We start from the raw sequence: 15,483 nt of genomic DNA on the forward strand, positions 1-15,483 counted from the left end.
AATAAAAAAATTCAGTTCAGTTCTGAGTCGAGTCATAGATTAAGGAAAGTATCTGCGGTTACTATTTATTAGTGATATAATTATAAACTTTAAACCTGTTAATAAATCTGTTTCATAATTGCTGTGATGGATCAAGAGAGAAAAGTTATTTGATAAATATTTACAAAATCAATATTCAACTATCGATATTACAACATAATATAGGAAAATAGATGAGTTGTAACTATAATTAACAATATTAGGTTAAAGATTAGCCCTTTGTCAATATTAAAAAAGTTAACTAGTCATAGTCAGTGGAATCTATTAATCGCTATTTTTATAAACCTTATTTTAATTTTGTGAAATAACAATTTTATGAACTGTCATAAACTAAATTTACAATAATTTTGTCTTAAATCTATTACAAATTTAGGTTTCACACTGGTTCTTAGAACAAAGATTTCGTTGTGATATCCACTAAATGATGTAATAAGTTTTGCAAAGACTTCATTAATAGTCGATCGCTGTTAATTGGATTAAAAAATAATTCTACTTTTGACATATTCTATAGAATATTGTAAAAATTGTAAAGAATTAACATTATATTACAGAATCATCAGAACAATTTTGCCTGAAAAACTATAACGAGTTAACATCATCATTATCTTCGTTGCAGATCTAAGAACAAAGAATAACAATTTTTTGGGTGTACTTATCCATCCTACGAGTGTACCCAAAACAAAAGTGATCTGTACCTACGTTATAGGTCTACTAGGTGTAAAAAAAAGACTAAGAACAAGGAGGTACATAAAACATGTAATAAAACTGTCAATTCATATGTATAGAAATGTTATACGGCCGTGTAACCCTACCAAATTCAAATACAACCTGCTTGCATACTTTCTATATTAACTGTGTCGATATATAATCTAACAATGTAAATGAACAAAAATTTTACATACACGTTTTCTTACACTAGCCTGCAATGAATTGAGAAAAATAGCAACTGAGGGTGTATCTTTCGTTCTTTTTTTTTACTAATTATGTTTGCGTAAGAAGAAAGGAGCCAACCTTATGATTTACAGTTTTTATTTTATCATTCCTTCTACGAAATTCCTTGTTCTTAAAAAAAAGCATGTTTATTGTACTACCTTTAATCTGGGGAGTCTATAGATTTAGTATAACGTATTACGTACACTTTATAATCTAAGACAGAGCCATAAATCAACCCTAGCAGATCTATATATATAAATTACTGATAAGTTTCCCTCATTTATGATTAGGCTGTATAGATTATGTTCTTTGCCTATCCAATTTTGAACAAATTTCAAAACGACCTTTATAAAAAGAAATACCTATGGTGCACAATCATAGTCTTTTTAATCTGTGTCCATAACATAACAACAAATATTCCTTCATACTTTTATGAAATAAATTCGTAAATTAAGTTTACTACTCTCAGAGATGATAGTATAGTACAATATTAAATTGGTTATTTCTTACGATACAAGCAGATTAGTGGTAATTAAAATATAAATTATAATAATAAATGTTTTGGTATTATGCAAGGCGGTTCTCTACTGATCCTAATGGTCATATGACATCTTTACAATTATACAAATTCTTACTACGCCAATGTGAAAAGTTGCCCCCTGATGCTTGTAAACATTATAAATTTGCTATAAAACAGGTAGATATTATGTACTTTTTAGTCTTACGAATTATCACGCTGTTGTTATTTTATTGTAACTATGATTATCATCTTTATTTGTTGTTTTTACTTATTTTACATTAGACGCATAAGCTGTCTATTTTCATCGTTTTAGCGTCTAGCAGCGCAAGAATAAATAATTATTTATTTACATGTACATGTACATAAAATTAGTTCATTTATTATCTGCATTATTTAGGTCTGAAGTTAAAATATTGTGGTAGATCAATCTACCAATCGCGATGAATTTATCAATGTTTATTACTAAGGCTGCTAATTGCTATTACTAACAATACCTATTCAGCATTATTCACTAATACACTGTTACTGATACAAATAGTACAGGAGGAGTTACTGTTTCATTTTCATCTCATAAACAAGCCCCACTGTTTTAATTGTTCTACTTTAATGTTAAAAGGCACCATTGTTGATGTTACATATCTATGTTAGGTGTTGCTGGCAACACCTATACTTACATTAGAGTTCATTTAATACTAATCAAAACTTAAACATATATTGAAATGAATATTTAATAGATATTTATGTAGATTTATATATACATAGTATATATATTAGTATTGTATATATTACATATATAAATATAATACTATGCAAATTTTGTAGATACTGTTATTGTTTAGATTTCTGTAAAAATGTTAAGAGTTCTGTTCAATACCGCTTCCGCTGACTACTTCCTATACCACTGTGATATATATTCCTATACCAATGTGTGTGACTGACTGACTTTTTAGAGATAAGTACACCTTTGCTTATATTATTTCTAATACTTATTATTACTATATGTTTTAATGCAATAAAGTATAAATTAAAACTAGAAAAACAAGTTATGGATATAACAAAATGGGAATATATTGTATTATGATTATTAGATTAACTTTGGCACCAAACATATAATACATATAACAACTTAAAACATCTCATTCAATGTGATTACAGTAAAAAGCCAAACTGTCAGCTGTCACCCGCAGCAAGGGTTGTTTGCATAATTCATAGTAATACAGTAATTCACAGAATATTAGTAAATTATAGTATATTTAAAATCACCTTTATTTTAAGTATATACACTATAATTTCTTTTAAGTGTATCTTAATTTTTAATATTAAAAAAAAACTTGCTTAACAAACTTCTTTCATTATAAACATTTATCATAGTAATTATGTAATATTATTATTTGAAATAATTGAAGACCTGAATACGAAAGTGATATATTTTATTTTCACTATTTACTATATCATATTTAAATACATCAACAACATATCCTGATGCATATATCAACAGGTATTTTGTGAATGCTAACAACTGTAAGTTACAGTAATTGAGTGTAAGTATAACTTAGAGGGTGTTAGTATACATATTAGAACCTCTCGACACCTTCAACCATTCATGTCTTTAATTGTACATATTGTTTTTTGTACTTTATTTTTTATTTTAAATAATAATAATATTATGTAAGTGTATACCAATTATTTTTTATACCATTTATTAAAAGAAAAATTATAATATTAATTTATTTAAAGAAAATAACAATCTTTTGTAATATTTCTCACTGCAGTTACTATGTTTAACTTTGGAAATATTGATTTCCTATTTTACTATGATTTTTTTAATAAATAGGTTCACAAAATTTTCCTTTACTACATATTGTCTCCTAAATTTGTCTTTGGCAAGTACTCACAAGACTACAGCTCCTTTGTTTTATAATAAAAGATATATTTTTTATTAAAGCAAGAGACTAGTGTTGCCTAAAAAAAAGGCTTTCTTAATTTACCAGATTGAAAAGTCAATGGGGATATTTATTACTGAAATTTAAACTACTTTTTTTCAACCTCAACAACATTACTATTTTTTTACAGAGTTATAAACAGCATAAATTTGAACCAGATGCAGAAAGAGTAAAGGAAATCATATCAAAAAGTGTAGAGGATGCAACCTGGATTGTGAAAAAGGTAATTAATTATTATAGTTAGTACAGTAAAATATAAAGAATATTAAAATACTCAGACAAAACATTTAAACAATAAAGACTTTATTTATCTATTGTGACAGATCAGTTTCCAGAATTTACATATTTCCACTTTACACTCATTATAATGATAAACTTATATGTTTTGCCCACAATAAATATTAAATATATATTATAATATAAATTGTTTCAGTACACACAAAAATAATGGAAATGTTGAGAAAGATTTGTGTAAATGCAGAAAAAAGGAAATATAGATTTATGCATGACAAGCAAATACTGTAATTTAAAAAATGAGCATATTTGGAGAGAGAATTGAAGATTATGAAATATTAGAACATCTAGGTAAAGGTGGATTTGCACATGTATATCGAGCAAGATGTCGCAAATCAGGCTTATTTGTGGCTATCAAAATGATAGACAAAGCTCTTATGGCCAGTGCTGGCATGATAGGACGTGTACGGCAAGAGGTCACAATACACTCTCGCCTTAAGCACCCTGCTATATTAGAATTATATTCTTTTTTTGAAGATGCACACTATGTTTATTTAGTTTTAGAATTAGCACATAATGGAGAACTAGCTAAACATTTTAAGTTGGGAACACGAGGTTTATCTGAGAAGGCTGCTGCTGATATTTTTAAACAAGTTGTAAGTGGAGTATTGTATCTTCACTCTTATAATATTATTCATAGAGATCTTTCATTGAATAATTTGCTATTGACAAAAGATCTTAATGTAAAAATTGCTGATTTTGGATTAGCTACACAATTAAATGGTCCTGATGAGAAGCATGTCACAATGTGTGGTACACCAAACTATATATCTCCTGAGGTTGCTGCTCGAGAAATGCATGGTTTACCTGCAGATGTATGGGGATTAGGTTGTATGTTGTATACACTTTTAGTTGGTAGCCCACCTTTTCATACTCAACATGTAAAAACTACACTTAATAAAGTTATTAATGCTGATTACAATATACCTTCAGAATTGTCTCCCCATGCTCAAGATTTATTACTGAAACTTCTATGCAAGGACCCTACCATGCGAATAACTCTGAAGGAGATAATGGAACATCCTTTCTTAAATAATAACATTAATATTTCGAATGCAACCAAACATGATTTATCAAGAGATTCAGGATTTCTGACTACATTACACAGTACTCAACACAGTGGCAAATTAAGAAGTGATGACAGAAATGCTTCTGATTATGGTGTCATCTGTAGGGAACAAAATATGGGTAACTTTATTAATAAGGAAATTAGACCAGCATCTTTTAATATATTTACTGGGATGCAAGATTGTCATTCTTCTCATAGTAATATTCATGCGACAGGAGACTTGTTTGATAGAAATTCAAGTCAATTAAAAAATATACCTTTACAAAAATTTGATAGTGCATGCAGTAGTGGTATTGCACTATTAGAAAATATAAAGCATTTACATATTAAAAGCAGCAAATCTGTTAATACTGACAGTATTAATATGGTTGGAGAAAACAAAGAAAATACTGCTAAATCATGCAATGTAAATACTAATATGTTAGGTGTTCCACCGCTCTGTGCAGAAAGATTACCCATTATTTCACATAGAACTAGAAATGCTGTATTGAAAATAGAAGCATCTGGTGTCATAGTGGAATTCATTAAAAGAAAAGGTAAAGATAGAGAAGAAAAGATAGTGGAAATATGCAAAATATCCAAAGATGGCATGAAGATAATAATTTACACTGTTGATAATTGTAAGGGAAACAATACAGATCATGATCCTGGTCCTGATGAAGTATTTTCATATCACAATTTACCACAAAAACATTGGAAAAAATACTTATATGCATCTCGTTTTGTTGATCTTGTTAAAGCTAAAACACCTAAAATTACACTTTATTCAAGTCTAGCTAAATGTCAGCTCATGGAAAATAATACCGATCTAGATATGTTTTTTTATAGTGGAGAAAAAGTAACATACACATCTGTAGATGGAATGAAAATTATTGATAAGAACTTGAAAACATATAATAATCCCAGTTCTACTTCTGACTTAAAATATTTGGTAGAACACTATGAGGAATGTTCCAATCGTATTAAACGAATACAAATGGCGTTATCTTGTATTCCAGATGAATGTTTCCCTTTGATTATAGGAAAAAGGCCAATGACATCTATTAGCAATACAGCTTTACCTAATCACGGATCAGTAAACTTAAATTACAACACTCCTATTCTAAATGTTGGGTCATTTCATCGTACCACAACAAGTTCAAGTCAAACTCCAAGTGAATACAACACTACTTAATTATATCTTTATGTTTGTATTATTGACAATAGCCATTTGACAAATTCATTCTAGGAATGCATCTAATTATCTTTTTAAATGAATGTAATAGATATATGCAAATACTAATGTATTAATAGTATGTTTTCTTGTAGAAATCTCATGAAAATGTGGTGCTGGTGTATAAGACGAATTAAAAAAAGGCACGAAAAAATAATATTTATGTACTATTTAGTTTTTAATATATTAATATAATATAAACATGATCTATATTTACGCCAATGGGGTCATGAAATTAATTGTTGTTTGAACATTCTTTTTCCAAAAAATTAAAAAAAATTGATTTTCTTTTATAAATAAGTATTGAGCGCTGCAGAACTGAGTATCGATGCATCTTTAATTTGTATTGAAGGTTTACATTAAAAAAAAAAGGAATATTTATAAAATAATTGAAAAATAGTCAGTTTTAATAAAACTCAGTAAAAAGTAACTAAATTTTATCAAAATTATTATAGAAACAATCTAAATGAACTCGTAACATTTAACCAGCTTTTTATTTGTATAGTAGACATCAACTGCTGATATCCAATTAAGTTAGTACCCAACTAACAAACTAAAAAATTTATGTTTTCAAATTTTCATTACATTTTATTAAAATGCCTATACTACTACCTACTTCTGCATGAGTAGTTCAATTTATAACGACTTTACAATAAACTGTATGTTACCTACACATTTAAAATATCCAATGGACAATTATATATTTATAATTACTTGCTTTGTTTTATTTATTACTTTCTATTTATTCCATAGGTACTTTTTTATATTACAGTATTATAGGAATAACTATATACTAGTGTTCTCTTAAAGTATGCAACTTGCTAGCTTAAGCATAGGAGATACAGATGTTAACCATTGTTTTCTTAATTACGTGTTTTGTTTATGTGAGAAGACTATGGAGCAGAATCATAAGGTTCATAATAAACTCTACTAATAAATTATGTAGATGAGATGAATCATTCTCCTGATTATTTCTTAATTAATATTAGACTGTTGCTGGCTTTCCTCACTGAATCAAATACACACACATGAAGTTTTATTCTTGTTGTTTTCTTTTTAAATTATCAAAATTATTTAGTATCTGGTATCCGGCAATTGTCTAAGTAGTTATATATATGTTTCATTTTTACTAAATATGCTTAGAATATTTCAAATGTAACCAATGAAATAGCATATCTTCTTCTATACTTATAATAAATCTGTAGAGACGTCAATTCTGTACATGAAATATATTTCCAAAATAACTATCAGGAGGTGATTAGTGATCAATACTGATGCCAAAAATGCAATCAGTAAAATTTTTGTCTGTCTGTCTGTATGTTCGTTATAGAAACAAAAACTACTCGACGGATTTTAACGAAACTTGGTACAATTATTCTTCATATTCTTGGGCAGGTAATGGTATATTTTTCATCACGCTGTGATTAATAGGAGCAGAGCAGTGAAGGAAAATGTTGGGAAAACGGGAGAACTACTAGTTACTCCATTTTTAAGCTTCCGTCGCGTGTGCAGACTTAATGGCCACTTTTTAAAATGTAAAAATGTCCACCCGTGCGACGACGAGACGGGCCGCTATTTCTTAATAATTACATGACGAGCGACTTTGGAAACCGTGCCTTCGGGAACCTGTAGAGGGTCCCATATATTAAGGAAAAATATATACAAAAACTTACCTACTTTACAACTACCATTACTCAAGTTTAATAAATACTGAAATACAATAACAATAAACTCTATTTGCAATTTATCTTATCGATATTATAATATTAAAAATAATAACAGAAAAATATAACGTCTAAACTTTACGCTTCCCGCCCTTTTTTAAAAAAAGGATAGTTAAAAGCCAACCAGATTACGACAACAAACAAAAACTATCTTGACAACAGTAGCGCACTATTGTTTGGGTGCTTGTACACGTTATAAATTAATAGTTAATTAAACCTGAATTAACCACGATGGGTTCTAAATGGAACCGTATTGAAGTCGATTTGATAAGGTACATTAGTAGCAATGAAGCTTTCAGACCTATTAATAATTCCTTAATATCCAATAGAACCATATTAAATCACATACATATAATAATGAAGCCGACAAAACAAGATATTTCTCTTTTACTGGCTCCTACAGCAAAATGAAAGTTACTGTCTTGTTCTGTCATGTATAACAATACTCCATCAAATTGTGACGTACGGCAGTTCTCAATATTGCTATAAGCTGTATAAGCTGCGCGCTCATCACTATAATATACGTAGTATTAAATAAAGTTAGAAAGTCACTCAGTCTGACTATTCCTATATATATTTAGGTCTTTTCGCATCGCAATAAATTTAAATGCGTTTTTTTTTTAATAGATAGTGTGATTGAAGAGGAATGTTTATATATATAATACATGTATAATATAGTAGACAAACACTGATCATTATAGAGGTATCTAATATGATATGATATTCTAGCATTTCGTGGCAGAATATTTAAAACTTCCACGAAATGCTAGTCTTATATGTGGGGCAGATTAAGGTTTTTTTTAACGGGTGATAATGGTATTGTTACCCCGTTTGCGCTATCGGTATACACTGGCGGGGTACTAATGAGAGATAACAGATGAGGATGAAAGCAAGTCAATTAGCTCATCTTGACGAATTCAACTAGAATTAAACACGATGGTTTCCAGGGAGAACCACGTGGAGGCCGACCTGATATAGAGACGGGTGTATTGCTAGTAATGGGGCTATTTGACCCCATTACCAACAATCCCTTCCCCAATCAAGTATCAAGTAGGGACGATAAAGTAGGGGTGTGGGACTCTAAGGTTATGCACTGAAAATAAGTTTTTCGAATAAATAATACAATAGAAAATGATATGTCAATTATTTGTCAATGACAAATTTTACATTTCTAGATTATATATTCGACAATGTTTCTGTAGAATGTATGCAAGCAGGTTGTATCTGAATTTGGAAGAGTTATACAGCCGTATAACATTTTCTATACACTGGCCTGTTATGAATCGAAAATTTTATCACTCCTATGTAATTATATTATGGCAACATTGTGCATTATTAATTAACAAGAAACAATTCTACTACGTAATAAATTTTTTTAATAATTCAATAGTGAATTAAACAATTAAAAAACAAAGGAATATTTATCTATATTTACAAAAAAAAATAACAAAAAGTTCTTCAAAAATGCTATTTATAAAACTTCAAAGAATCTTGACAATACCAATTGACTACTAAAATACCTTTTTTTTTTAACCAGATTCGATTGCGCATTTTAAACAATTACGTTCATGTTAAATAATTTTTTACCCATTTTTTATTTAGTATCTACAATAAATTAATTGACTAATATAATTATTATTATAGCAACTCTGCCTAATTTTCAAATTTTGTTTTAGACAGAAAACTTGATTCCGAGTTGGCGACACTGCCTCCATCTTTTTTTTCGCGATGCCTCCTAAGAAGCAGCCTGAGAAATCCGGTATGATTATTTTTATTTAACCAAATTATACCTAAAATGTAAACGTATCTGAAATCTCTCGTTAATAGAATGTGAATTAAAGTAAAAAAGTAACTACTTTATAACTTATTTAAATTATTGCGTATAGTGTATGAAAGTAACAAGCCACGCGGTGCCTAGTTTCCACACAATTTTAGTTAAATCTGTATTTTTGCATCATTACTGCACCGTTTCCGTTAATTTATTATTCAATAAAAGAGTATGACTAAGTTGTCTTAAAGGTCTATTTATTTATTTACATGTCATATTGTTTAGTGTGTTTTGAGGTTATGTGTTGATAATCGATTTTCACTTTTCAAATATAGGATCCACCGCTGGGTCTAAACCTGCGGAGAAGAAGCCAACTACGGCTAAAACTCCAGCCGCAGCACCTAAAGTCGCTTCTGCTAGTGCCTCGAAACCGGCATCAGCTAAAACTCCAGCTCCGGCTCCTAAAGCTGCAGCACCAAAATCGGCACCTGCTGCTAAACCAGCAACAGCGAAACCTGCTCCGTCTAAACCAGCCTCAGCTCCAGCTGCCAAGCCTGCTGAGAAAAAGTCTACGACTACTCCTACTGCAAAACCTGGATCCGCCAAGGCTGCTGCTCTCAAAGTTAAATCGAGTGCTAAGCCTTCGGTTAAGAAAGCTGCATCAGCTGCAAAACCCAAGCCCAAGCCTGCAGCCACAAAGTTGAAGATTGCACCAAAACCTAAAAAGACCGGTATTAAGGGACAAAAGAAGCAGGTTGTAAAACCTGTTGCTAAGGCTCTGAAGGCTCAGAGAAAGGTAAACACGTGTTTAATAAAATTAGGATTCTGTAAAATTAATGTTTATTTTATTCAAAATACAGAATCAGAAGAAATATTTTTGTATTTCAGGTTGTTAAAGGAGAACATGGCAAGCGTATCCGTAAAATCAGGACTTCTGTCCATTTCCGTAGACCCAAGACCTTTGAACCTCCAAGGCACCCTAAATATCCAAGAAAGTCTTTGCCTAAGAGGAATCGGTAAGATCATTGTCATTTTTAATGTTTAATTTTATCCAATGCAACATGTAATGTGCTAATGTAATGTGTAAATGAGCTAACTACCTACCTGATAGAAAGTTTATTATGGTTACCAGTACTTTTAGATTCAAGTAACATCATGTATATTACAAAATACACTGAACTATCACTGCAGATTAAGATATAATTTTACTGCCAGATCTCACCTTTTACCTTGCCTTGAAACACAGCTATTTAATAACAAAAACATAAGTAGGTCAAAAGTACCTTCTGTATCAGATTTTTGTACAAATTCTATTGATATTTTTCTTGTGATTATTATTTTTTTATAGATTAAATAATAATTGTGTAGGACTTTATGTAATCTATAATATAAAAATAAATCACTGAATGTGTTGCTAAGTGCAAATCTCGAGAACAGCTGAACCGATTTCGCTAATTATATTTTTATAATATTCCTTAAAGTATGAGGATGGTTCTACGAAGAGAAAAAATTTAAAAATTGCCTGAATAACTCTAAAAACAACACTTGTGTACTAGCATATAAAGGATTCATAATAATATTTAAAAATCAATTTGTACATTAATACCATACATACCATAAAGTACAAATTTTAGTGGGGAAGTTCTGGGAAGGCAAAACAATTGAGTGGTGTTATTATAGTATAAATCTAGCTGACTGGATGTCCTGAATAACAGAATAAGTATTAAAATAAACTAAAAAATTAAATAATGAACTGTTAGGTGATACAAAGTTCGCCGGGTCAGCTAGTTTTTTTTATAAAAATTAAGAATTTGTTACAATTTATATACACATATAGAAACTGGGTTGTATATCATAGGTATGACAGTACATAATATCTAGGAATTATTTAATTGTCTAATCAGGTTAAGTGACCCGTCATTCATAATGTAGTTAGTGTTTTTATGATAATACTATCTTGCATCACCCATGCTAATCATAAAGAATTAAGAAGTCTGTTTTAATGTTTTGCCAATAGTTGCTACACTTGACAGACAGATTAGCAACCGCAGTTAAGAGGGACACTGCTGCCCATCCCTCATCCTCCCTTAGTAGACTCCATGTGGTCCCAGCATAGAACAGACCACCCCTTCCTTTCCCATGGGTATCAACCCATGGGAAAGGAAGGGGTGGTCTGTTCTATGATGGGACCACATGGCAAATAGTATAGTTTTCTAATAGCACTAGTGACCCACCCTAGCTTCGGAAGGGTGCAATGCTGATACTAAATATACTACATAATACAATTTCAAATAAATTTTTTTATTTATCATAACATACTTATAAGTATTATAAAATGATTAGTGTTTCTTTACTATATTATTGCATGTATTAAAATTTTCCTCTTGAATCACTATCTATTAAAAAAAGTACATCAATGTCCCTTGCTTAATTTTAAAGATCCAAACATACATAAGAACAGACAGACGGGAAGCGACTTTATATTGTGTAGTGATTAGGATGGAAAACCTCATAAATATATAAATACTTCTCAATTTAGTTTATCACGATAAAAAGAGAAACTACTTGCAATAGTTGAATACAATAGAGGAAGAAGATAATTTGTATAAGAAAAAAAAGTAGAACTATATATTGGGTCTAATTTTTTTTAGGTTTGTGTTCTTTTATTTTGTTAATGTTTATTTAAGCAGTTTTCGTATAGGATAATTTGTAATCTAAAATCCTAGGGTTAATAAACATTTAACTTGGTGTAATAACATTTGAACTAAATAAAAGATAATATGTATAAAAAGCATGGGTGTTTATATTGAAGTCATAAGAGGCAACTAAGGGAACTTAATGGTCAAAGTATTGGCAGCAGTGTTCTCTTTAAAACATCATCATGTTTAACTAAAGTTGCAACCCACCTGCCAAGTGTGGCAACTACTGGCATAACAACCCTTAATAAGTGAGACCTATGTTCAGCAGTGAACAATTAAGGGCTGATATATCTTATTTTTATTGATTATTATTAAACTATCTTTGAAATTATGGGTCATTGGATTTTTATTTGTAAACTTGAAAATTGATGGATAATGCAGTTCAACATGAGCACTCTTTAAGACTTGTAATGTTAATGTTTCAGTATGGATGCATATAATATAATAAAGTATCCATTAACATCTGAAGCGGCTATGAAGAAAATTGAGGACAACAATACTTTGGTATTTATCGTCCACACAAGTTCTAATAAGCACCATATAAAGGCAGCAGTTAAGAAACTGTATGACATTAATGTTGCTAAAGTTAACACCCTCATCAGGTATGTACACATTACCATTTAATTACCTTTTTCATAAATATCTACCTCTGTAGTGAAATTATACATTATAACAAAATTATCTCATCCACTTAATGTTGAAATTGTTTAGGTATATTTTTTTATTTGTGATAAGAAGAGTAGCTATTTTAAATATGTAATAATCATCTAGTATTGAAACCTTAAAAAGTAGTTCTCATATATCTATTTTCTTCAAATTAATTTTATGATGATAATAATTATACTTTTATTTCCATATGAAAAGTCAATTTTTGTTATTCAGGTTTTTTATGCTAACCACATAAAAACCGTTTAAAAATAGATTGCGTCGTTGAGCATTACTATACTTTCATCTATTTTTCCTTCCCTTTTCCAACACCTTTTCTAAAATGATGATATCTTAGTGGGAATCTCATTGACAAAGAATGAAATAAAAGATACACAACTCTGATTTATATGTGAATATACAAATTCACCAATGTAAATATTGACATTTACTTACGAACTTCATGTATTTTTTTCCAGGCCCGATGGTAAGAAGAAGGCGTATGTACGGCTTGCGAGGGATCATGACGCATTAGATGTTGCCAACAAAATCGGCATCATATAAACAGATGCTGTATTATATTTTATAAGAATAAAAAATCTTAAATCTTAAAAAGTTTCTATTATTTTCTTTGCCTCAGACTAAAATACTCAATAGTGTACATTATATAGGTTTATTTTCAAGGAATACAAAACAGATCTACCAGTGTATCTGAATATTCTGAAATGTTTATTAGCAGCACTGTTATTTTCGAATTTCTGTTTCGGAACAAATACATTCTAGATGTCTGAAAAATTAGTCCTACTGTTTATGAGCACACCTACCGGTGGTCAATTGATGTTTTTTTTTTTCATAGGTATCTATTTTACCTTGCTTAAACTACTATTATAAAGAGAAAGTTTTTTGTTTATAATGGATAAACTTAAAAAATGTTTAACCTATTTTAAAAAGTTCTTTTCATTTATAGATAAAAAATATTGCGTAACATAGGTTCCAGTTCATAAACAAACTGCTAATCTGGAGCTGGTTGCTATTTTAAAATAAATATGCAATTTCGTCTATCAGAATGTGCCATCAGCGGAGTCAAAAGATGTTTACTTGTACTAAACTAGCCGTATCTCACGGCTTCGCTCGTATATAGTGGTGTCGTGACATTAAATAGCCGTCCTTTCTCCAGAATTGAACTATAAAATTTCTAGTGCTTACAAACACGTTTTTTTAGTATCTAATATGACGATTGTTTGAGCCGTTAAGTCGTCAAGCTTTTACAGTCATATTTATTAGTAAGAATTTTGGATTGGCGAAAGACTAACAATGAAAAAGGTGTTATAATTACGATATTTTATTATTGCAAACGAACTAACGGCACACCTGTTAGAAAGTAGTAACTGACGCTTATACGCGTAAGCAAGAACATCACAGAATGGCAATAGTACTTCTCATGCCTTTTAATAAAATTCAGTACATGAATAAGTTATATCTTAGAATATAGGGTGCTTTATATATTAGCTCACGCGGGTAAATCCGCGGAATATAGCTAGTCTAATGTATAAATGAAATAACGAGGTCGAGAGTAGCGTTGACTTCGTTATTTCACTCGACTGTCCAGAAACTGGTCATTTCACAGATGATTATAATAGTTACGTAACCCTCAATTTTTAATAAAATGTCACTATGGATTTTAAATCGACCTCGAAAAGAAGGAAAAAGGTTCCCCACCATTTAAAACATTGTTTTAGGGTTCTGTATTAAAAAAGTACAAGACATGATGCGATTGTCTGTTCGTCTGTCACAGCGCTATATCTTAGTAGCTATTAGTACTATAGATTTGAAATTTGGATTAGTTTTACATAGTGTGTATTGGTCTACACGTATAGTAATGTAAATAATTGAAAAAATATCTTTATTATCGTTGTTAAGTATACAAAATCTTGGAGTTGACCTTCTAGTCCAAATAGCGTCACATAAGAAATATCATAGGAAAGGGCTTAATTTTGTATATTTACAAATTTGAAACCCTAAAATAATAAATCGTAAAGGTATATGTTAAAATAAATAAAACCAAATTTCCAATTAGCTCAGTTTCCGAGAACTTATCAAAAGAATAGAAGTATTTCTATTTTACAGTAATGTAAATAAACAATACGGTATTTGTGTTTATATATATATATATATATATATATATATATATATATATGATGTAGTGGTGGTTCTTAGAGGGAATGATAACCCCGCTTGCATTATGAGCATGCATTTGTCTGTCTTTCTGGTAACCTTTGACAGGGTATACATATAAGTGATAACAAACCAGGTCCACACAATTACACCAATCACCTGGTATTCTAGCTTTTTTAATGGCTAAAAATGGAATGTTAACATTGCCTTCACTATCGATATACACTGGCAGGACACCAATGAGAGTTGATAAGTGAGAATGAAAGCAGGTCAGTTTGCCCATCGTGAAAAATTCCGTAAGGTTAACCATGATGGTTTCCAGGGGGAACCGTGTGGAGGTCGACCTAATAGGGTACATTGCTAGCAATGGGACTGTTAGATCTCATTACTAACAATCCCATTCCCCCCGGTACTCTACTTAGGATTCCATGTGTTATAAGGAACTAGACAACGAACATCTG

General features: G+C 30.2%; 2 protein-coding genes across 3 annotated transcripts; both read left to right on the plus strand.

Annotated features, from left to right (window-relative positions):
- The first annotated feature begins 1,342 nt into the window (after positions 1–1,342).
- LOC113517624 (serine/threonine-protein kinase PLK4) lies at positions 1,343–6,724 on the plus strand. Of its 2 annotated transcripts, none has more exons than XM_026902362.3 (3): positions 1,343–1,669; positions 3,566–3,658; positions 3,869–6,724. In XM_026902362.3, the coding sequence occupies exon 3, from the start codon at positions 3,969–3,971 to the stop codon at positions 5,970–5,972; it is 2,004 nt and encodes a 667-aa protein (XP_026758163.1). In that variant the 5' UTR covers positions 1,343–1,669; positions 3,566–3,658; positions 3,869–3,968; the 3' UTR covers positions 5,973–6,724. The 2 variants fall into 2 exon arrangements, with proteins under 2 accessions (XP_026758163.1, XP_026758164.1); XM_026902363.3 differs by having other exon boundaries at positions 1,345–1,500.
- A 2,681-nt stretch (positions 6,725–9,405) lies between these two features.
- On the plus strand, positions 9,406–13,462 carry LOC113517625 (60S ribosomal protein L23a). Its single transcript, XM_026902364.3, has 5 exons — positions 9,406–9,494; positions 9,839–10,299; positions 10,392–10,519; positions 12,628–12,804; positions 13,327–13,462. Exons 1-5 carry the CDS (start codon positions 9,464–9,466, stop codon positions 13,409–13,411), a joined length of 882 nt encoding a protein of 293 aa, XP_026758165.2. The 5' UTR covers positions 9,406–9,463; the 3' UTR covers positions 13,412–13,462.
- The last annotated feature ends 2,021 nt before the right edge of the window (positions 13,463–15,483 follow it).

The sequence above is a fragment of the Galleria mellonella genome, unplaced genomic scaffold, assembly GCF_026898425.1.
Source record: "Galleria mellonella isolate WM207_F2 unplaced genomic scaffold, CSIRO_AGI_GalMel_v1 utg78, whole genome shotgun sequence".
NCBI lineage: Eukaryota > Metazoa > Arthropoda > Insecta > Lepidoptera > Pyralidae > Galleria > Galleria mellonella.